The sequence below is a fragment of the Solea senegalensis genome, linkage group LG14 (genome assembly GCF_019176455.1).
Source record: "Solea senegalensis isolate Sse05_10M linkage group LG14, IFAPA_SoseM_1, whole genome shotgun sequence".
Classification (NCBI taxonomy): domain Eukaryota; kingdom Metazoa; phylum Chordata; class Actinopteri; order Pleuronectiformes; family Soleidae; genus Solea; species Solea senegalensis.
In genome coordinates this window covers 3,647,001-3,670,200 of record NC_058034.1, presented here as the reverse complement: position 1 = coordinate 3,670,200, position 23,200 = coordinate 3,647,001, and the positions used below count along the sequence as shown (strand labels likewise).

The 23,200-nt window shown below is 39.9% G+C and overlaps 2 protein-coding genes across 2 annotated transcripts in view; one reads left to right on the top strand and one right to left on the bottom strand.

The window, feature by feature from the left end:
• Nucleotides 1–1,981: 1,981 nt before the first annotated feature.
• LOC122781068 (piggyBac transposable element-derived protein 3-like) lies at nucleotides 1,982–4,812 on the bottom strand. Its single transcript, XM_044044566.1, has 2 exons — nucleotides 3,908–4,812; nucleotides 1,982–3,829 (listed from the first exon to the last, which is right to left on the bottom strand). The coding sequence occupies exons 1-2, from the start codon at nucleotides 4,159–4,161 to the stop codon at nucleotides 2,533–2,535; spliced, it is 1,551 nt and encodes a 516-aa protein (XP_043900501.1). The 5' UTR covers nucleotides 4,162–4,812; the 3' UTR covers nucleotides 1,982–2,532.
• A 397-nt stretch (nucleotides 4,813–5,209) lies between these two features.
• The window catches only part of si:ch73-63e15.2 (protein strawberry notch homolog 2), a 62,535-nt gene continuing 44,544 nt past the window's right edge, over nucleotides 5,210–23,200 (top strand). The window contains exons 1-3 of the mRNA XM_044044381.1: nucleotides 5,210–5,371; nucleotides 18,906–19,126; nucleotides 20,873–20,961. Coding sequence (XP_043900316.1) covers nucleotides 19,019–19,126; nucleotides 20,873–20,961 — 197 coding nt within the window. The 5' untranslated portion in view covers nucleotides 5,210–5,371; nucleotides 18,906–19,018. The remainder of the gene's footprint in view (nucleotides 5,372–18,905; nucleotides 19,127–20,872; nucleotides 20,962–23,200) is intronic.

The following is a 23,200-nucleotide window of genomic DNA, read 5'->3' as shown; positions in this document are numbered from 1 at the left end:
ATGTATATCATACGTCTACAGTATTTCATATGCGGATGATATTTGATATATGCACATATTACATGTTGGTAAGGGCAATGTAAAGCAATCAAATACTAAGAGATTTGAATATTCTTTCACATCTTTAGGGGGATCTTAGGATCTGAGGTCTGATCTGATGTCCTAGCGCTTGTTTTTTTATTTATTTATTTCTCCCTCGGATTCACTGGTCTCAGGTCTTCACCACTTGCCTCTTTTGCTCTATTTTGTTCAAATAGTCATTGGTTAATTAAAAGTGCAGAATGATTCCAGTAGGGTGCGCCAAATTCAAACTCAAAGGGCAGACACCCTACTGTTATAAACAAAAGGCTGGAAAATGCATAGAGTTTTGACATACAAATTGTTTTCCATTTAAAAAATATTATTGTGTTGAACCAATCCTGACACAGTGAAGCTGCTGACAATCAATAGCAATGAAAGTGTCCTCAGTGATGAGCGAACATGCATTACGCAGCTAAGATGTGGTTTGGTGCATTCGTCCTACATCCTGTTTCATCAACTTCTACCTTGCTGACGTTAGACAATACAAAATCAAAAAGTCACACGCCCTGCCAGCATCTCTCATGAATACTACCTTGACTACAAACACACACACATACACACAGGTTACACCCACATACACACACCGCCCTTAGCTTCCCACAACCCTCCTTTGTTGGGAAAAGAGGGGACTGTAATACCAGGAAGGCGGATGCAGTTTGTGTTTGCTGGAAACAACTGGAGCTCTTCCAGCTCGGTCGGTCAATAATGTAGAACAAATAGATGGACGCCAAAAATGAGACAGCAACCTGCAGGGAAATAGATGCAAACATGTTCCATTTAACATCCTAAATTAAATACTCATTTAAAATGCCTGTCCTTCACAGATAATCTCTTCCATTAAAGAAAAAATGGGATATGCATGCAATATGAGAATATACGTATACATTTGTATGTGTGTGTTTAGCCCAAAGGTTTTTAATCATGTTTACATATTTTTTATTTTTAAAATGCAGCCATGCAATTCCTCTTCTGGCAAATTATCTCTGGTTTTGACCTGTGTGTCAACATTATTTTCAGTGGCTTATTACTAGAAATAGGATCTGTGCTGCATGTCTTAGAAGCAGAGGTAGTGCTTTGGGTATACTGGGAGCTAAATTTAGGCCTGCACTGGTCTGTTTAAGTTTGAAGTGAGAAAACAACTGCAAAACCTGATGAAAGGATTTCCCTCTCATCCTTCATATCTCTCTTACCCGGAATACCTGGTTTTCATGACAGCCCTCTGAGGATATTCTTCACACCACAGTTACAGCCCAACATGTTCATCTTAAATAATTCACCGAAACAAACCACAGGCAAAAACAAAGAGACGTTCAACTGTCACAGCCTTAGGTGCTCTGTAAACATACAGCGAATTATTGCTCAGAGTGATGTGGATGAAATAACTGTCAATTCTAAAATAAATCCCAATTTACTGGTTGAATTAACTTCTTCATTTGTATCATGTACATTTGCACAAGGCTGTATAGCATTATGTAACAAGAAATCATATAGTGAACCAGACTAAACTCATTTTAATTATAATTCTCAAAGAATAAAGAAAATTATAGCCAGATGGATGGTTTAAAAACTACAAACTATGATCAAGCAATACGTTTAAAATAGACTAGAGTGTCTGTTCATATCAGAGCTGACTAAACCATTGACAATTAAGATCTACTTATTTGTCCTTAATTTCCATTCAAATTGATATTTACAAATTCTCTTTAGCTAAGAGAATAGAATAGAATAGAAATACTTTATTCATCCCCAAGGGGAAATTGTTTTAACATAGCAGCAATACAATACAAAAAAAAGTATTATAAACATAAAATGTAAAATGTAATTTAACCTCCTGAGACCCCGACTTTTATTTCATGTGCATTTTTTATGTCTCCTTACTATTTGGGATTAGTAGGACCTCATATTAGTTGAAATAAAATTTTAGCTTTCTACGTGTTCTGGATATATGTCAAAACCAAAGTCCATATATGAGGACAATGGGTCTGTCTTTGCATTTATTTTTTTTCCTTGCTATTTGGGATCAGAAGGACTCATTTAGTCTACAAATGAAATTTTAGCTTTCTACAATAAGTAGTTATCTAAAAACCCATTGTCCTCATATGAGGACAATGGGTCTATCTTACCGTATGATAAAGACAATTCAATCAATGTTATTATTTACATCTGTGTAAATCGTATTCACAGTATGTTGATTTACACTGTTTTGTTTCCAGACTTTCTGTATGACACGGTAAAGACAGCATTTATTAACAAAGTACACATTTTTATTTTAAAAAAGTGCATTTTTTGATAACAAAAGTGCAGATGAAAGTGTAAACATGAAAAAGTGCAAAAGTTATGAACGCCCCTTGCCCCAGTATCATAGCAAACTCTGAACTCAACCTATACCTGGACTCTGAACTAATAGGCTGTCTGTCTGCTAAATTCATCTGTCTGTCTGAAACAGTCCTACTAGCCTGTGTGAAAGGCTTCATAGCAGTTGCGTCCACTTTGTAGGCAAAGGAACACATTGCATGTCAAACAGTGCACACGGGATTTCCCAGTGCAGCCTTGTAGTCTGCAACGCATCGGGTTCTTCAGGTTGGCAACTTCCGGCAGATGACCAGCAGAGGCTGTGCGCACTGAGATGTTGGGGATTGGAGTGACCCGGAATCTTTGGCCAGGTTCTGGACGGTGTGCTCTCTCTTCCTCTGCATCTGTGACTTTACACTTGTTGAGGAACACCTGAGCCACGTCCATGCGGTACTCAAGGAACTTCATGATACCCTTTCTTGGGGTACCATTTTCTTGATTATCTCGGCGATACAGCAGCCAGCTGTTGGCCAGAGCAAGATCCATAAAGTGCATAAGCATGCGAATGGTCCACTTCTTTGTTCGCACACTCATCCTGTAGTAGCTCATCATTCTGTCTGATAAGTCTACCCCACCCATCTTAGCATTGTACTCCCGTACAATACTTGGTCGTCTGACCGTCATGTAGTGTTTCTCTTTCTTGGACCAACGCTGGCAGGTGTCCTCTGGCTGCTCTGCATGGACAGTAGAGAGCATCATGACTGGCTTGTTGTCAAACCATTTCACAACACACAGTTTCCCATCTCCTCTGACAACTGATGCGGTGGTACCTCTGCCTTGCTGCTTCATGATTTTTTCACTTGGAAGCTTCTGCATTGCTTTTGTGACCCTGTTCTTCATGACTGTACCGGTTAGGTACACCTGCTTCTCCAGCATGCATTCCACAGCTGATATGGTGGTGAAGAAGCGATCGCAGTACACCTTTGTACCAGGATGCACTGTTTCCGTCAGGCGTCTGAGGACCAGGGCTCCCAAACCCAGTCCTTCTGCGTCTGGAACCTGTGAAGCCAGTGCCTTTGAACCTTGGTACACTTCAAAGTCCAGAACAATGCCATCTGTTGATGCTAGAACAAAGTTCTTCATGCCAACTGGATTTGGCTTTAGTGGCACATACTGGCGGAATGGACAGGCTCCAGTGAACGGTATCATCTGCTCATCAATTGAGACAGATTCTGGTCGAGCCTGAATGCAGCAGCCATCGAGTACACGATTCATGAAAGGCCTCACCTTCCAGAATTTGTCTGTTTTCCTGTCTTCTGGAACGTCGTTGTCAATTACTACCTTCAGGTGGCTCCTCAGCTTGAAGAATCGATCGCGTCTCATTGAGTCACTAATGGCAGGGATTCTTAGGGCATTGGACCAGAACATCCGTGTTTGTGGGTAAGGGACACAGGACATTAGGATGGATACTCCAAAAAAGTGGTACATCTCTTCAACCGATGTGTTGAGAGATCTCCCACTGTTAGCTAGCGACATAGAATTTGTACAGTCAGCAACAACTTTCATTAGTTCTGCATCAATGTACTGCTCCATATAATCTGCTGGCCACCAATCAGCTCTCTCAACTAGTTGTTCATCCCCTCCCTGAAACGGGACTACAATCGGGTTGAATGGAGCAGACTTCCAGTACTCTCTGAATCCTTTTTTTGGTCCTGCCCCATGTCCTTGCTCAACCTGGTCAGGTTTATCATTCTCACCATGCTTTTTTTTATGTTGTGGCTCATTCATATCACTGTCACTATCTTCACTGATGTGATCAGCATCAGATGGTAAATAATCAGAATCAGCATCTTCTGCTGCATTGGACAGGGAATCAGACAGTGAATCAGAGTCATCAGGTGGTTGCTCCACAGTTGCTCCACATGAAACGAACTCCCCCACAAGAGGATCATTCTCTTCACCATCTGATAGCTCTTCAATGTCAGAGTCGTTTGCAATTGCATTGAGCAATTCTTCAGCTCTTGAAAAGGAAATTTTTCCTGTGATATAAATGATTAAAAAATATGATGATAGACCCGATGTCCTCAAACGAGTACTTCATGTTTACAGACGTTGTAGCTTGCTAATATTGCTCAAATTGATCAAATATGCATGCCATATGAAGCTACAGATGTTATTGTGCATAAATATACAAGTTTCATTCATAAAATTCAATTAAAATTCTTACCATGTCCATATTTTGGTCGAGAGCTGCCATAAAAAGTTTTGCTAGGTATTGCAGCCATCTTGTTTTTTATCACATGACTGTAATGTTGTTATGAGACCACTAGGTGGTGCAGGCAGCGTCCCTAGATGAGGTCGATGGGTCAGTGTTCTTAAAAATTAAGTATCATGGTGCAGAACAGCAAAAATGTAATGTCCTCATATGAGTTCGCAGGGTCTCAGGAGGTTAATGTAAAAAAAATATAATATGTGCAACAGTGGGAAAAAAATAGTGCAATAATAAAGGAATGAATACTGCACATGGAAGTTTTAATGATCAATATTAAAGTTGTTTCATAATGTAGAGGTGACATGATGTTGCTATTATCCGGTTGTTTTATTATTATTATTATTATTATTATTATTGTTATTATTATCGTCATTACTACTACTGTGTCGGTCAAAGGGCTGTCAGCATGTATTTATTAAGTCTTATGAAACACCCACAGCTCTATCCTGGAACAGTGGCTCAGGTGAACCAAACATGACTATGATGAACTATTTATGGACTGGCTCTTTTCTGCTCGCGATCAACAAGCGGCACTGCGCGTGACGACAGCGGCGGAAACATTTTTTCGCTATTCAAAATGGCAGCGTCTCAATCAGGAAGTGGAGAAAACTACTAAGAAGAATAAGTTGGATAAAATTCCCAAAAATCGTTTGTTTGACGCGAGCCCTCGTTCAAAAACTGCCCGTGTGGTCGGGGCTTGGGTTGAGAATAAGTCACGCATTAACGGTAAGTGTGTGCTTCGAGGATATTGTTGTAAAAGGCGAGCGACGCATCGGCAGTTGCCTTGAAACAAGATGCGTTCTGGGCAGCCTCTCCTAGGCGCGCACGTTTTTTACGACGGGCTACGCCGCTTCTCTCGCGGCCGCTGTCGAGTTAAACGTTATCGGAATGAGACGTTATCTGAAAACTTTGAACGACATTAAAACCCATGAGAGTAACATTAATGAATAGAAAATGTCGTGGTTTTCTCCGAGCAAGTACTGCATCGGTGTTAAGAAAGCCAACGGCTAACTACGCTAGCATGTTACTAGGTAATAAGCGCTTGCGTTGATAACCAGCACGTAACATATATCTTTAAAATCAATGGTAACGCTTCTTTGAAACAAAACCAATACCATATCACTTTACGTGTTAGCTACACGAACTACAATTCTCACCACACGGTCAAGCATTTATCCAGGATTAACATTTTCTAGTGCTTACTAAACTGTAATGCCATCCCATTAATCTTCGTAGACAATATACAAAACGAACATACCCAGTTAGCTACGCTAGCCTAGCTAGCACGGTTAGCTTCGGTAAAAGTACGCCCGGTATTTGCAAACAGATCGGAGATCTCGATACATTTCGCCGTCTGTGATTAGACGGATTTTGAGCTGGACAAATGAGAGATGCTTTACAACCAACGATCGTCTGACGGGTAACGCTTGTTAAATGTACCGTATGTCGTTCGGCAAAAGCTAACAGTAGTTGCTACTGTAACGTAGAGCTTCGGCTGCTTTCCTTTGTGCTGTGCGGACTCTGAGACCGATGTTTTCTGTAGCTGCTTGCACACATTCACGCTCGGTAAGCTTGTGTTTGTGTTTCCAAAGTCCAAATGACATACATTTAAATTTTTGAACATGAAATATCAGCTAATGTTAGCCGAAATCGAGGAACGGCACCGCTGCCTTATTATCTCAGGGTATATCTGACTTTGTTGAAAATTACTCCCACAGCTCCCACAGTACTCTGATAGACTGAGCGCCCGGTTTGTTTATCTTATATCATAATCGCTTTTATAAACGAGACGGGGCAAGCTAATGAAAATCGAAGTCGTACGTGTATATACATTCTTTATATTACACTTTGTTGATCAGCGTCCTCACTTGTGTATTGTTGGCTAACTCGAGTGCGATGTGTAATACACTCATTGGCCAATGGTACTCCTTGCTATTTGGACCCCCCCTTGCCTTCACAACAGCCATAAAGGTCCAGTGTGTAACATTTGAGCGACAGTTTTAGCAGAAAATGACTATACTACCCATAAGCTTACTTGTGTATGTGTACAATCACTTTAACATTATTGTCATTTGTTTTTGTGGCCCCAGAATAAGTCTTTTCTATGTACTTTATACAGGGGCCTTGTTTTATGGAGGACGCCATCTTGTGCTGCCTTGTCTTTACAGCAGCACAATCAGGCAAAGATTAGCATGTGTTCCGCAAATGAAGTAAAGCAACATAATTTCTGGTATGCAAAGGCCACCGTAGTTCCCTGACATGTTTCAGAAAAGGGACCTTTAATATTACATTGCATAGATTCCAGATCTGGCGGCAGTTGAGTCCATTTTAGCTCAATTATGCTCTTTAAGAAACCCGTCTGAGATGATTTCTTATATGGTGCACTATCCTGCTGGAAGTAGCCATTAGAAGATGGGCATACAGTGGTCATAAAGAGATGGACATGGTTAGCAACTGTGGCATTTAAAGGATGCTCATTTGGTGCTGAGGCCCAAAGTGTGCCAAGAAAATATTCCCCACACCATTGCAGCACCACCACTCATTTGATACAAGGCACTGAAGGCAGGATGGATCCATGCTTAAATGTTGTTTATATCAAATTTTCACTACCATTTAAACATCATTCATCAAGACAACTTTCAAATATTTAATTGTCTTATGTTGGTGATTTCAAAGTCACTGAAATAAAACTTCTTGTCGCTTCTGATGCCCAGTTCGTTTTTGACCATGTCTCATGCCTTAATGTATCAAGTTGCTGCCATGTAATTGGCTGACTAGATTTAACAAGCAGTTGTAAAGGTGTACCTAGTGAAGTGCAGAATGAGTTTACATGCATGCACTCCCATATATTTTCCTCGAATTAGAGATTGGCATGGGTGGTCGGTATGAATGGAAGGTGTTACCATAAAAAAATGTATCCTTTGTTTTCCCAAATTAATGGACCATGCCACTTTACAACCATGGTGTGTTTTATAAAGGTAAACGTTATTGGCGTTATCTTGAATTTAGCAGCTCATGTATTTTGATAAAAATGAACATAATGGGTCTTAAATACTAACTTGATATGCATTATACTCCAATCTGCCACAACAGTCAAACTGGTAACTACCCCTAATGTGGTTGTTTTTGTTTTTCGTATTGTGACTAATTGGTGTTTGTGTATAACATATAACATACATATACTAGTATGTGGTTTTTTTGTAGTTATTCAGAAAACAGGACTGGGGTGGGAATGAAAATAGCTCTTTAGAGGCTGTACCCCCCCACCCCTTTTCTTTCCTGCAATTTTCACTCTTTAGTTTCCAGATCGTCTGTTGCCTGCAGCAAAGGCTAGTTAAGCCCTGTGCAAGCCTTGACATAGTTGGTTGCCATGGTGGCTGGCTATTTTTCTAATTATGTCATTTCCTCCTAGTTGATGGAAACTATTTGGTGACTTTAAAGTGAATGATAAGCTATAGTCCCGTCAGATTTTTAGTTGAGTTGCCTTAACTTGGCTATGTGGTCAGTGACCTTGGAGTAACTTGCTGTCAAATTCCTCTGCAGAGCCAGTAGACTTTAATAGCGAGGAAGAAGCTGTTTAAATCGATTTGTCTACAGGTGAAAAAAGTAGAACTCCTTTTTGTTACATCTTTCTACAACCTTTAGTGATGAAGTTTAGTTCACAGCTGATCACAGAGGCATCCCTGTGAGTAGTAAATTTGCTTTCAGATTACTGTGTAACAATCTTTTCATTTTCCCTGGGAGTTTGTTTGTACAAAATGTACATTTTTCACAGCTGCATTTGGACAGACAGACTTGTATGCCATATTCAGTTTTGGGAATTGATGTCTTCCTCATAGCAATGGATTTAGAGAAAAAAATGGTGAGCTCTGAACCATCCCCTGGTGTGTTTGTGCATATGTGTGAACATTAAGTTGCGTGTTTGTGCTGCCCTGGACCGAGCCCCCCCTCCCCCCCTTCTAATTTTTCACTATGCCGTATGTGATCTGACACATGTGATGGCAGTCTGCCCTGCAGGGACTGGGGACACGAGACACATTGGATCTTTTGTTTCTGTATTTAAAGCTAAAGAATGATACACAGGGGGCGTTCCATATAGAGCAAGATAAGCAAGTCAGTTACTTCACGTTGAAAAGAAATATGCTCTTAGACTATCACAAATGTTTTTCATTGCATTTAAATAACAATAATAATTATCACTGAGTGTCATGCTCATTTTTGTTTGAGATGTTGAGTTGACTGTTGAGTTTTTGACAAATTCCCTGATAGTGTGACCTCAGACAGCTGTGACCCAACCATCACTCATGCCCCTTGTTCTCTGGCCTCCGTTCTCCCTCTCTGTCTCTGTCTCTCACTCCTTGCATTTGCTAGCCCCTTTTTTCTCCCCTCTCCAATTGGTGCCAGTTATAAATCTCATTTATGGCCTGTGGGCTGATTAGAGTGAGAGTGAAAAATGTGGAGTGGAGGAGGGGTTCGAGGTAATGCATTTGATTCAGCTCCTGCGTTCCCAGAGTCTGGCCCTCATTTGATAATAGTTTATGTATTAAACATAACATGTATGTTTCATCAGAAGAGAGAGAATGAACAAATGAGGGAGAGAGAGCGTGAGGAAGAGACAGGGTATGTGACCATGATGTTAACGGCTATACTATGACAAGAAACTAACCAGTCCTTTATGAGTATCTCATGTCACAGTGAGTATCCAGACCTGAAGGCACTGTGGATGTTTCCTAAGCCTCATAGGAGCCATTACAGCTTTGTACAAGACGAGTGAAATGCAGGCAAGCGTGCCACACTCTGGCATTCCTCACCTTGTTATCCTATGGATTTTTGTGGAAGAAGTGTGTCAACATCGTTCTGAGAAAAGTAAGCACTGATCTTACAAATGACTCTCATCCAGGAAGGAAATGTAGGAGAAGCATGTGTCTGCATTGACGGCTGTCTGAATACTGTGTCTCATTGTTTCAGTTATCAGCTTACATTTCAAACCTGACCTGTGTGGAAGGAAAATACAAACAGTTATTTGAAGGCTGGCACACAGCCGGTGCTGTCAAAGTAGTTGTGTGTGTGTGTGTTGTTTGCCTCAGTCTCTCATAGCAGACACGAGGACCCACAAAGTTGTGTTATTATTACACAAGATGAGAATTTCAGATGTGTGTTGCTGCCATGTGACTGGGATTACGTGTGAAGGTTTGATTGGAAAGGGGAACTGTTTTATTTCCTGTCTCTGATTACAAGGAATATTCACTATTCTCCTTCCCTTTATTTAGCCTTTTGATGATTATTTTAGTAACTCCACTCATTTCATTTCAATTTAGGGGAGAAATCTCTAGTGCAACTCAGACTTTCTGCAAAACCTTTTTTTTTTGCCATATTGGTGCACAACTCCTCGCAGTTATGATCAGAGGGGAACAAAACTTAAGTGATTTCTTTCTAATGTGGGTGTTTCTGAACTGAAAGGTGAATGTGGTGAACCTTTTTTAAAACTGATGCCATCTCTACACAGCCCACTCATTGACCACACATGTTGAGCAACGCCTTTATTGTAACAACAACAAAGTCAAAGATGGAGGCAGTCAAAGTGAAACTCTGACCATGGCTATGTTATCACTGGTCACCCTTAGTCCCTGCTTGGTGTGAGGGCCTAATATTAGGCAATTCCAAGTTGACCTGTTTTCCAGCACTCCTGCTTGGAAAACACATAAGATACTGGATGAAGGCCATTGTTATCATTGTGTTAGAAATGGAATAATGCACTTCCTTTGTGCCATACATTGTGTTGTCATTTTTCCATGACAACCTTGTCCAGGTGGCCAAGAATATAATGTATAATACTGTGAAAGCATGGTATGTAGGGCAACAATATAAATGCAAATTATATTGCATTTCTATTGATGTTACACAATTACTTACACAAGTGCATCCCTTGAAGCTATTATCCATTGTTTTTGTGTGTTTACTGACAAGCAGTGGTGTAATTGTTCAAGAATACGATACCAGTCTCACTTGATACCATCAGTCAGCTGGCCCTTTGCTCAAGCCTGCAGATGAACTGAACTGAACCTTGCATAGCAAAGTGGCACAGACAGACATAGACAGTCTCCCCGACGCTGTGCATGTGCTGCAATATTCTCACGCCTGCCAGAGAAGTGAGGTCAGTCTGGGAGGAATAGAGCACTGTCTAGATTTGAACAGTAGAAGGGGCAGAGTACAGAAAACTGAACCTCTGCTGGCAACCTAACTCGGAGAATTTCAGTCCTGGGTTTACACAGGGCGACATTAGTATTACTGGTGATTTTATACTAGAATTAGAAGTATCACAGGCTACTTCAATACTGAGATGCAGGTTTGCTCCAGTTCCCAGTATAGATTACCTTAAGTAGGCCGTTACATGGACAACTGGACTTGCATTCAAGTTTTTGTATTGTGCACTGCACTCCATGTCGGTAGTCCAGATTTTGCTTCTCTGTACTTCGTTGGTTGTTTCTGAAATGTGCACCTGATAGCTTGTGCCCGGTGTTATCACTTGGCTCTGAATAACCACGACTGAGAGACTTTTATCAGGGGTGGGGATTCAGAAGCAAGCAACCAGCTGCCTCCAATCAGCTGCAGAATCCAGATGAGGGTGAGACTGGGTGAGAGGTAACAGCCAATGCAGCGTGTTCTTGCATGAGGAAAGGAGAGAGCAGAGTGAATAAAATTGTTAAATGGGGACATGGAGCACTGTTGAGATTTGAGCAGCACAAGGGGCAGAGTAGTTCAGTGGTAGAGGGAGTCCTTTTTCAACTCAAATGTTGTGGGTTCAATTCCTGGCTCCATTTATCTACATGATGATGTGTCCTTGAGCAAGATACTTGTTGCATGATGCTCTGATGTCAGCAGCATGTGAAGGGGTATCAAAGGTTTGTGATTCATACAGCTGCACATAAATGAGCTGTATGAATGTGTGAATGCCAAAAACCTGCGTAAAACAGCTTTAAATGGCCATCAAGACTAGAAAAATTGCTTTAGAAATACAGACCATATACCATTTACCATGGAGATGCATAGTGGGACCTACACGTGGCAAAACATGTTTAGTAATGGAAATAGAAAAAAACAGGTGGCTATTACTAGAAAGAAACGCAGAGTGATATAAAGGGGAAGTAAGTAATGTAACTCAGTGAATTTCAAATAAACCTGAGAATATGGAGTAGGAGGGTGACAGGAAGGCAGAGGATGACACTCCACCTTTAGAGCATCACACAGCCCATATAAGTGCACTATATTATTATGGTGGATGAATATACAGAAGCTCATGCATAAACTGTTGTTTAAATATCAAAATCTGTGAGTGAGGCCAGCTGTTTACCTATCTAGTAATCCAGACTAATATAGGGTAAAGAGCTGCTCACAGCTGGCATGTGTCATCATCCCTCTTTTCTGAGCAAATTAGATGACGTACGAAAATGGGGGCAAAGAGGCAGCTAAGTGGATCGTTCTCTCTTTGATCTAGTGAGCTTTGATCTATTTCTGGTGGGTGCTGGTGTTGGCAGTAGAAATAGAGGGATTTGGTTCCAAATGAGTGTCATCAAACCACCATAAACTGGAGTTAGTAATCTTTTTCTTATTCTCTGCTCTTTATACCGCTCCGTTGTAGTCATTATTGTCACTGTCCTTGCTGCTATCACCTGTCTTTGCTCCTTGGCTCTTTCGCTCTCTCATTTTTTTAATTATCACAATATGGCCATCTCCTGAGCCACAAGAGCTCATTTAAGTTCTCCATTTATGGACAAATGATTTAATGTCCCATTCAGCTGGTGTTTGTTGGCCCAAAGATACTCATCATCAAGGTAAATGGTGCTGAATAACCACTTGGAGTGTAATGATGATAATCTAATGAAGATTAATTGTTTTTTATATGTCTTTGAACTGTCCGTGCCTTTCAGTTGGACCAAGTGGTTGTTCATTTTGTTCTTGTCTGCTGCAGTTCAGAGCCTCTTTGATAAATATTTGAGTGGGTGAAGTAACAGTCTCTTAAGAATCTTGTTTCCATGTCTCATTTTGTGATAAAACAATAGATTTAGTTACACAGTGATTCAATCTTTATTCTCTAGCCATCGTCTTATCCAGTTTACTGGGGGAATTTGCCTGAAATGGACTGAAAAAGACTGAATAGAAATAGGAATAGACCGGGAGCTAATGTATTTGTCTTTTCATACATTTGTGCTTAAGGGTATGCATGTATTTGCATGCATGTATATGTTTGTGAATGTATACACCAATGCATGTATAAGTTTTTGTGTTGAAAAAGTTGGTGATTAATAATGTAGCTTGTTTTGAATGACACAGCCTTGTCTTTTCCAGCGAAGTAACTTGTTCCTTTTATGAATATTTCATCACGGTAACTAATGAATCCAGCCACTCTGGGACAATCATAACCAACTAACAGCACCCTTGCTGCTCTGGTGTGAAGCAGCTGAACCCTAATTATTTCTAACATGATTACTGGTGATGTTGTAGACTCTGACTGGTGATGAGTAAGTGTTGTGCGTTATATTAGGCAATAATCATTCGTCTGTTTGTTAGGAATAAAAAAAATAAATGAATGCTACTTCAGTAGAGAGACACGTGCCAATAGATTTACATTCCTGCACAGTTACAGTATATGCAAATATTATAAATTAGCAGCTGTGTTCTTTTCATGGATGGATTCCTGCCGTATGGCTTCTTGAACATGAGAAGAAGCAAAATGACCACAAAGAAACTTGAGACAACGACAAAGGGAAGCAAAACAACTAGAAAGAGATGCTAAACTAAATCAAAGAGCCCTAAAATATCTGCAGAGACGTGCACAACAACTACAAAGAGAAAAATCAGACCTATGCACTTCTGTGCAAAAGTCTCAGGCAACCACCAGCTTTGGTGTTTTTATGTCTATCAAAGTCTGGAAAACAATTTCCTTCGGGATAATAAAAGTATTCTGATTCTGATTCTGTGATCATTTGCATTTGGATTGGAATGATGTGACTGTAAGTTCGTCCCCTATATTGTCTCCCATATTTTATGGACCTGATCTGGTAAAATAATTGTGAAATTATTATTATGTATGGTCATTATAGAATTGCTTAAACAACACATCTAATGGTGGCCCATGACACTGTATTGTTTATGGTCCATTATGTCATTCCTTTTCCTCCTTTTTTTTGTCTGTCATTCCCTCTTCCCTTGGCATTTCCTTGCACAGGCTATCCACATATGCACTGCAATGACTGAAGATTCAGCTGCATAAAAAACAGTCATGTTTGCACTAGACCTGTTCAGCAAGTACTGCTGTCCACATTATTCACAGAGCTTTTGACTAACACAAAGGTATACCAACACATGTAATTATTAAATACGGCACATTGACATGGTTTCAAACAGTGTCACGCATACAGTAAGTGCAACATGGCCAGTGTAGATTTCTGCATTAGACAAAATGGAAGTGAAAAACGACTGAAATGCCACTGTTGTAGATGTGCCACATGTGTTTTTAGATTATGGTTAATGATAATTAAGCAAACCTATGTTGATAGATACACTTGGATGTGGTTAGAAGAGGTAACACGGATTTTCTGCTGTAGGGCTTTGTAAACCATAATATGTAGCCAATACGTGGCAAAGGTTAACCGATCACATGCCTTTATCTCCAGCCTCCAGACCAATTTCTCATGCATGCTAAAGGAGGGTGGCTGCGTGGAGTTTGAGTTGGCCCATGTTCCATTGCAGAGGAGGCAGCCACAAACTGTGGTCACAGGGTCATTTGTATGGAGTAGATCACAAGGACTTTTGCACTCACAGAAGCAAGAACTCAGATCTAGCAGGAGTTTTGGGAGAACACTGAGAGGAATTTCTGGTTGGCCTCAATTCATTTCTGGCAAGCCGATTGATGATGACTTCTGAACCCATCCCTTCCTGGATGAGTCAGAGTGTTTTGACTTGGAGATAGATTTGCGTGTATACCTGGCAGAGGTTGCTTAATCCTTGTTCACATTGAAATTTGCAGGTATACCTTGGATTGTTGAACCCTGGTCAGCATGCAATAAGGAGTGATTAACACCATTCTGTTCTGTTCAAGTTTTGTTTTTACCCCTTCATGGATTAAAACACCATCATCATGGAGCTCAGTCACCGTGTTATGGTGCATATTATCTGGATTGGAATTTATAGCTTGTCATATATCATTCATTTTCACATAATTTACTCAATAAGCCCCTCTGTGTCAAGGCTCTAGGTATGACACATTCGCCCCAAGGTTGTAGGCTCTGGACACCTTCATAGCCAACACGCCCCCACCCCCCTTCTGCGATGTGTGGAAGGCAGAGACAGAACCTAGATTTATGACCTAAATGTCTTTCAGGTGAATTTGTGCTTGTATGTAATAGATTCCCTTCTATTATGCAATCAACCTCATCTAGAATTGTATATCAGCAGTCTATTTTTGCCTGAGATGGCACACGCTTTTGTTCACCTTGTGATCCCTAATCGTGACTTAGCAGCTTAAGGAAGTCACACTTCCCTGGATGATCCCCATGTGCCCTGGCAGCAGCTAATAGTCAGTAAAGGCCACCAGCTCACAACCAGGGAGTCTTTAATACCCAAGCCTGCATTTTAGCCTCACTTCACCTCATGTGTTTGCTAGCTAGCACTTGTTGGGTGCTGTAACCAACACAACTGTGAGGGACTGTGCATCTTGTGTTCTTGAAGTGACAGAGCCGTTTTGCTTGTTAACCTCTGTCTGGCTGACAGACACAGGGTGACTCACACAGACAAGATGAACCAGCGGCCTAGGAAAGGGATATACACTACCAGTCAAAAATTTGGACACACCTTGAATGAGGAAGTGTATCTAAAACTTGGCAGTATATACACACACATATATATATATATATATATATATATATATATATATATATATATGTGTATATATATATATATATATATATATATGTGTATATATATATACATATATATGTGTGTGTATATATATATACACATATACATATATATATATATATATATATATACATATATATGTGTGTGTGTGTATATATATATATATATATATATATATATATATATATATATATATACATACATATTTCTGTGCATTTGGCTTCTTCAGTGCATAGTGAGTGGGCTTTTTTAAACATTCTACAGTTACTGCACATGACATGGCCTAATCCTGCACAGAGCTGTGTTGGCCACCCAGAGAGCGGAACATATGGAAGGAGGCTGCACAAGAACCAGCAGTAACCTTTGAAGTAATTAGCAGATTTAACAGATTACACTACAAAAGAGTCTCTCTCTCTCTCTGATACAGGCTATACATTCAAATATTATCCATGTAGTTGTTTTAAACAGCCATGCATGATACTAAAAAGACTGATGTGTTCCTGCTGATTTTTGTTGAATGAACTCCTTGTGTCCACTGTGCCGCAGCGGTTCTGCTTCATCCTTTATTTTTTGTTTTCTTTCCACCGTAACTCCAAGCCTCTCCTTTACACTGAAGGCTTTCTTCATTGCTCCCGTCTTCCTCTCTGTGGAGGTTTGGAGTAGCGGGGTGTTTGCTGATTTACTGGAAGGAGATATCTGGGTCCAGTCTTACAATGATCAGAATCGATTATCCTGTGGCTCACTAGGATGAGTGGGGAGTGGGAGGGGGTCGGGTTAGGAAACGGGGGACAGCAGAAAACAGAAATTTTTCTGTTGCTAAGGAACAGTGACCGGCATCGTACTGGAAGCTGTGGGTGGTAGGGGGAATGATGGATAGGGCATTATGGGAAGATGCTGGAGAAAACAGCCTCTTGCTAAACATTGTGTTTATCATAATGCAATTCTGGAGTATGACATGGGGCAGTACAAAAGCATATTCATTATGAGGTCTAATCAGGAAAACAAGGAACTGTAGCATTCATTGATAGATTTACTTTGTAAAACATGTGCTACTACTACTACTACTAGTACTACTACTGTACTCTTGGGCAATTATTTATTCATATAGTATATTACTAAATTCAGCTTTTTCAAATACCCCAAATCTCAAGAACTGCTGTCACATCATCATGACATACATGTTGATCTTTATCTTTTTGAGACAACAAGCTCAGTATCATAAATGTCACAGAAAACCACAAAATTCTACTGAATTACACAATAAATGAGCGAAGTTAGGTTTCATTTTAGTTTCTTACACTTGCTTATCCACTTACACACCTGCGATCTGTTAGTGTGGTTTTTAACTTGTATAGATAATACATGCTTAACCCATTCATCTTCGCTACATACATGCATTTAGCCTTTGTTATTTGAAGCCTGCAACTTGGGCTGAAGTAGTTATGTGAATAATTCCACTCCACCATAGATTTGTTTGTTCCTATTTTATCTTTGTCCTAAATTGAATTGGATTCTAGGAAACCTTTGTCCTTGGGAGAGAGTTGCATTCAAGAACATTTTTTTTGCAGTACCAAAGGGAGCCTCACAAGGGTGCAATACACACTCCCTGACGACCATGAGCTAAGCTGCTATCATGTGGCCCTTGAAGACCTGAATCGGGCTGTACATATTGAGAAAATGTCTCGTATTCTTTTGCTTCTTTGCGTTGGGCTTCCCCACATTTACTTCATCCTTATCTGGACAGTATCACACTGGCAGCCTGAGGGTAAAATGGCCTCCCTTTGTGTGTGTTGGCTATGTGAGTGGTGAATATGTTGGGTCAGGTCTCTCTTACTTGCTCTCGCTCTCTGTAATATGCACATGCACACTCCTAGACACACAAAGGCCCTCTTATTTAGACCTTTGTGTACTCTATTAGGATTTATTACCTTAGCTTTGTCCCCTGTGAATATGTCTGGCTTGTGTTCAATACTAGTGGCAAACTGGAAGAAGGAATTAAAAAAGGTGAAGGAAGGTAATAGTTTGATTAGTTTGGAACAAGGGAACATTCAAGGCATTACACACATACATTGTCGACATTTAAACTAATTGATTCATCTCCAGAATGGGCTTTGAGAGATAATTATTAATTGATTTCAAAGAAAAGGAAATCAATAATGTTGCTTTAATTTTTTTTTTAACATTTTGTTGATTTATAATCTGTGATTGTAACCTAAAGCTGACTTCATACACATTGGTAAGTTATATTCTTAACAAAACTTACCAAGAGCCAGGAAGCAGAACAAGTACAAGCTGCCAGGTTTTGACTCAGAGGGTTTTTTGTCTCTGTGTAAAAACTGAATCAGGACAAAGGAGGTCATTGTGGCCAGTTTCCCAATTTTAGGTCAGTTGTATCTACTTGACAAATTAAATGGGAAAAGAGACGTAATGTATGTTTAAAGAAAATGTAAACTACTGCGATTGTGATGTCTTCATCCCTGTTTTCATATAATATGTGTAATATATAAATGTACTGTATGTATAGAAGAGAAGAGAGACTATAGTGGGAACCTTGTTCGCATTGCAGGAAGCTTCCTGCCTTAGAAAGTCTGGACAAGCTTATCATTATATTGGACACCCACTGCTTCAGTTGTAAAACACATGCACACAGAAAAGGCCTTGTGAGTGCGTAGTATGTTAACTACCTGATTATGCTTTAAAGTTGTGAAAATTTATTATATTTTGCTGCTTAAGTGTAACACCCTCAAGTCTCGGGTTTCAACATTTTTGCACCCCATATGTTTCACACTGTCGTGAACTTCCTGTTGTTTTAATTGGTTCTCCAATTAATGTGGAAACTTCAGTGAGGTCACACGGCAGCCACTTAATGAGGGCCGTCAGTCTGTAAAGATAAAAAGTCACACATTATATTCTATTGCCAACTTATGCTTTCGAAGAACTCTGACGGGATTTGTTTTGTGTTAACTGTTTGTTTAAAGATTTACTACACCTTTTAGAATGAATCCTACAATACCTGTTCCAAATAAAGTACTATCTTCTTTCTGTATGTCAGTGTTACAGCTCTTATTTGTACTCAATGCTTCTTTTTTTTAATAATCATCATGCAGATGGACTGTTTGAAGTTTTAGATAGGGCGCCATTTAAAAGAAGTGGAATAAACCATAGTTATTTAAAACCATTATAGTTTTCCTTACATTGATGTCTAGCATTTGCCATTAATTGCCTTCTCTACATGCTATTGTGTATTATTTATTATTTTGATGTTATTTTTGTACAAAAAAAAGGGTATTTAGAACTTCACTTAATGATTGTTTTTCCCTTCTATCTTCACTGTCTTCCACAGGTCATGGAGAGCTTTTACCCTTGTTAGAAGTACAATCTAGGACAAAGCCAGCACGTGGGTGAGACTGTGCGTAGCCTAAGGCAGCTGGTGGTCATGTGCAAAGCTGTGGTCTGATGCCCACTCTCTCGTCAGCGCTGGCCATGGACGGGGAGAACTACCTGCATCCAGAGGGCCCTCAGCTGGACAGCAGCCTGTTCTCTGCCGTCTCCCCTAACATGGAGGTATATAATTGTTTTTATTTGCATCCACACACTTAAAGCGCCAGTGCATAACTTTGGTTGTTTTATGTTGTTGTAGTTATTGGTATTATTAATGAACAGAACTATGTTTTACATTGTTTTCATGCTGTGCCCTTCATCTGAAAATGGACTTGGTCAATCAAAACTATCAGACCTGGCTGAGATAGCAACAAAAACAAAGTGAATACTATTTGTAGTACTGTTGCACGGCACAGCTGGTAATTAATTATTTTCCAATCAATTAACGAGATGTCTAACCCAGATTTTGTCTTTCCTTTCTAGTGGTGTCTGGGCATGCAGATATGTTAATGTGCTAAAGGTTTAAGATAAGGTGTCTGCTATTTGAGATTACTGCAATATACTTATTTTCCAAGACATTTGTTCGCCCTCGTGGTGCTTTTGGGTTCAAGTCTGATTTAAAGTACCTTTCATAAAAAGAAAAAAAGTCTCCAATGACCTGGAGTGTCTATGCCAGTGACTGAGAGTCTAGGCACGTAAAAACTAAAAGGATCTGCCTCTCTGGGGGCCTCCAAGCATGCATGTTTTGTAATGTGGCTAAAGTGCACTGAAACAAAGAAACAAAACAAAGTGTACTCAGACACTATCCACCTTGAGGCAGAGCTGGCGTTTTCCATGGTAACTGGAGAGCGATTGTAAAGTTTTAACTTGTGGGAACATCACCTGTTTCACCTCAAAATGGGATGATGTGGTCATTCCCTGTCTTCTTCTACACAGTATGAAAGTAACACTAAAAGTGTCAATTAAACACCAATTTGGATATTTTGATATCTGTGTTAAATTTTATCATTAAGAGATAATTGACTCTTTGACACTGTCTGTAATTCCCAATTAATAACAAATGTGAATAATTAAATGTATTGTTTTTAGTGTTGCACTGTTTGATTTACTGTGCATTGCAAGATGGAAGGACGACCTAAAGAAGTCATCCTTCCAGTTAACACATACCCTAGCATATTTAGTCACTTTATTAACTCCAGATGGTGAAGCTATGAACAATCTGAAAAGCTCCAAGGCGTAGTATCAGTATTTACACAGCAACAAGGTCAGTTGCGTTTTGTTTAAATTGGTGGAACACAATGTTATTTATTCAAAGCCAGAAATAGAACCAAGTGAGAGCCTTATTAGTGTCCTACATCACCAAACCTGGGTTTTAGTTTCCACATCAGGTGAAATACAAACTGCAGGATGCTCATGCATTGCAGGAACAGCTGCTGCTGCCGCCGTGTATTGCCATGGTAAAGAAATAGTGTTCTGCTGCTTCCACTTTGGCTCCATCATTTGTCCACTAGAGGCTCCGTGGATATAGGGTGAATAGTCCAGTGCTTTCAAGATTGAGTGTAAGCTGTGATGTCATCAGTGACAGTGATTTAGAGGGCTCAACTAGTTGAATAAAAAAAAAAAGGGTTGTGTGGACTGTTCTCAAAATACTGCACAGTGGAGAGATGATGGCGCCCACCGTGGCCTACATATTTGCTGTGCTCTGAACCAAAAACAGATATACATTTAGGTTTATGTGAGCATCATATTTTATTGTTTGTACCTACAGTGCTTGGACAGAATGCACTGGTGATGGTTGCAGTATTTTCTATTTTTGACCATAACAAATGATATAGTTTTTGTTGGTTTTATATATAGAGCCTGTGTTTTTCATGTTTAGTGTATTTCTATGTATTTCCACGTGTGACGTGTTCATTTTGTGTGTTTTAGAATTCAATATATGCGCCCTCTGGATCTTGGGGATCCTTTTCTCAGCAGCCTGGATACAGCATACACTGCCCTATGCAATCTGGAAACCAGTAAGTAAATACAAACTCCCACGTCAGCCGTTAGCTAATGTTGGTGGTATATGAGCTGAAAAAAATAAAGTGATATACTGTGCACTTGTGCATATGACAGCTGAGAGACTTAAAGATAAAGTTGAATAACGAATAATACGCTCAGTACTCACAACAGACGCTCTCCTTTAGATTGAAGGCTGTAAACTGCCAGTGCAATATATACCCACAGGACTTGTGTGATCAACACAATTGTCCAGTTCTTCTGTTTATGTTGTGGTAGTCTTACAACTGTTCTGCCTGTGGTGTTTATTTTAGACTCATGTATTATTATGTGAGATCACCACACCTGAGACAACAAACAAATACATTTCCTTTTAATTTGTTGATCTTGCTGTAGGGCACAAATTAAAGTGGAACTTTGCAAGTCTGAACGATTGTTTTGCCTTTTTTCCCTCTACAGAGCTGCCCCTATAGTTTCAGAGTACATGTTTTTATGACACCATTGTAAACATCCATCCATTGTCTACCACTGTATCCTCACTGTTGTAAAGATTCACAGCTGATGCTCCCCTCCCCCCCCCTCCTCTCCTGGCCAAGTGCATTTGTTTTCAATGAGCAGCGAACTCAAGCCGTGGAGTTATGTCCATGCCATTCTGCATGCTAATGTTTTATTTAATTCAAAAAGCAAGTCCGATGTTGACTTGTGTGTAGCCCTTTGCGCATTTAGACAGTTTTTTCACTCTGTAATGATGAACGTCTAAAATAATGCTATGCCTTGATATTATAGCTGGTATAGCTTTGTGTGAAGTACTGTGAAGCAATTAGTGTTTCTCGGGAGACCTCCTGATTCCGAGGACTTTGTGTCGGCAGCCATGATCTTGCAAGGCTGGTTTTCTGCTAACAGATGGAAGGGGGGGTGGAGGCAGCCCCCAATCTTCCCACAACAAGCCATTTAACCCTCACAATGACTTCGAAGCTGTTAAATTAGGCAAAAATCCTGCATAGTTCTGCTTGAAAGGCATTCAAAATTATTAAAAGACAGTGCATTAACCCAGTATTGCACTGTTGACACCTGGAGTGACGAAATACAATCAAATCAATACCTCAGTTCTTAACCGGACACTACCCGGTTCACTTCATGGGGGTGGTCTCTTTTATCTGCTCTCCTTCATTTCCTGTCATGGGTGGCCTGGCGTCAGCTTTACCAAGGGAGTTAATCTCAACATCTTGCAACTCCGCTCTGTTGTTATGACCTTACTGCTCAATGAGACTTTTTTTTTCTTTTCTCGTGTGTGTTTGCATGTGCATGTATGTCTTCAACGACCTTGTAGTTTAGCAGCAACTTGTCAACCACATGGAAGCAGCTACAGTTCTTGTCAGTGTCTGTACGTCATCCGTTTAATGGAGATCACAGCCCACTACGCAATTACTTTTGTTGAAAATACAGAAACCTGGCTTCAGTTCTTAGTAGACAGGAATTTCTATTAGGCATGAAATGATCTTTTCATATATTTTGGAGCCCCACTAAGATATTATGTGGATTAAATTTGAGTTTTTGATGGGTTGTTTGATGTCTAAATAGGTGTATTTATCTGTTCTTTATATTTGAAAGAAAATGCATACTTTTTAAAGGGCAAAACTAACACAGAACATAACAGAGCTTATTCTGGAATATGTGGTCTTTTGTTTTGTTGTTGGTGAACATTCAGTTCAAGCATCAGGTGACGCAAGTGTGCAGCATGTGGTTTTCAGGTTTGCCCGTAGTGGAATTTTCTGACAACATGAGCCCTATCTCACTCTCCATCTTACAATGTACAGAAATGATTGATATCATGTGTCTGTGGTTAAATGAATAATATCCTCTCTTGTAAAGACCCCCCTCTTGAAAGAACCATGTCAGGGTGTTTGCTCAGTTTCGAGTTCTGTCAGTGAATCTTTTGTTCTAATGTGACTTAGCATACTTGTGCATCACTCTGATCATCAGGCCTCTGTTTTTAAGTCTAGTAATCATCTATTCCTTCCTACTTGGGTTTTTTTCATGACAGAAAGACATACAGGGGAAATCAATGTGTCTTTAATTTCATTTTATTCACATCTTTAAACGTGACCACCTCAAACACATCCTTTCATCATTTGCTGCTTTTATCTAACTTTTTTACTGCTGCAAAGGTGTCAGTCAGTAATAAATGCTTGTGTGTTTATCTACTTTGGTTATATCTGTATGGTTGTGGTGAGACGGGTAAACACAGCACATGGT

Excerpts from the sequence above, each read along its gene's own strand:
- LOC122781068 (XM_044044566.1), bottom strand. The coding sequence starts at position 4,161 with ATGAATGAGCCACAACATAAAAAAAAGCATGGTGAGAATGATAAACCT. Across the intron at positions 3,830-3,907 it reads GCTGACTGTACAAATTCTAT|GTCCTGTGTCCCTTACCCAC; the intron begins GTCGCTAGCTAA and ends ATCCATCCTAAT.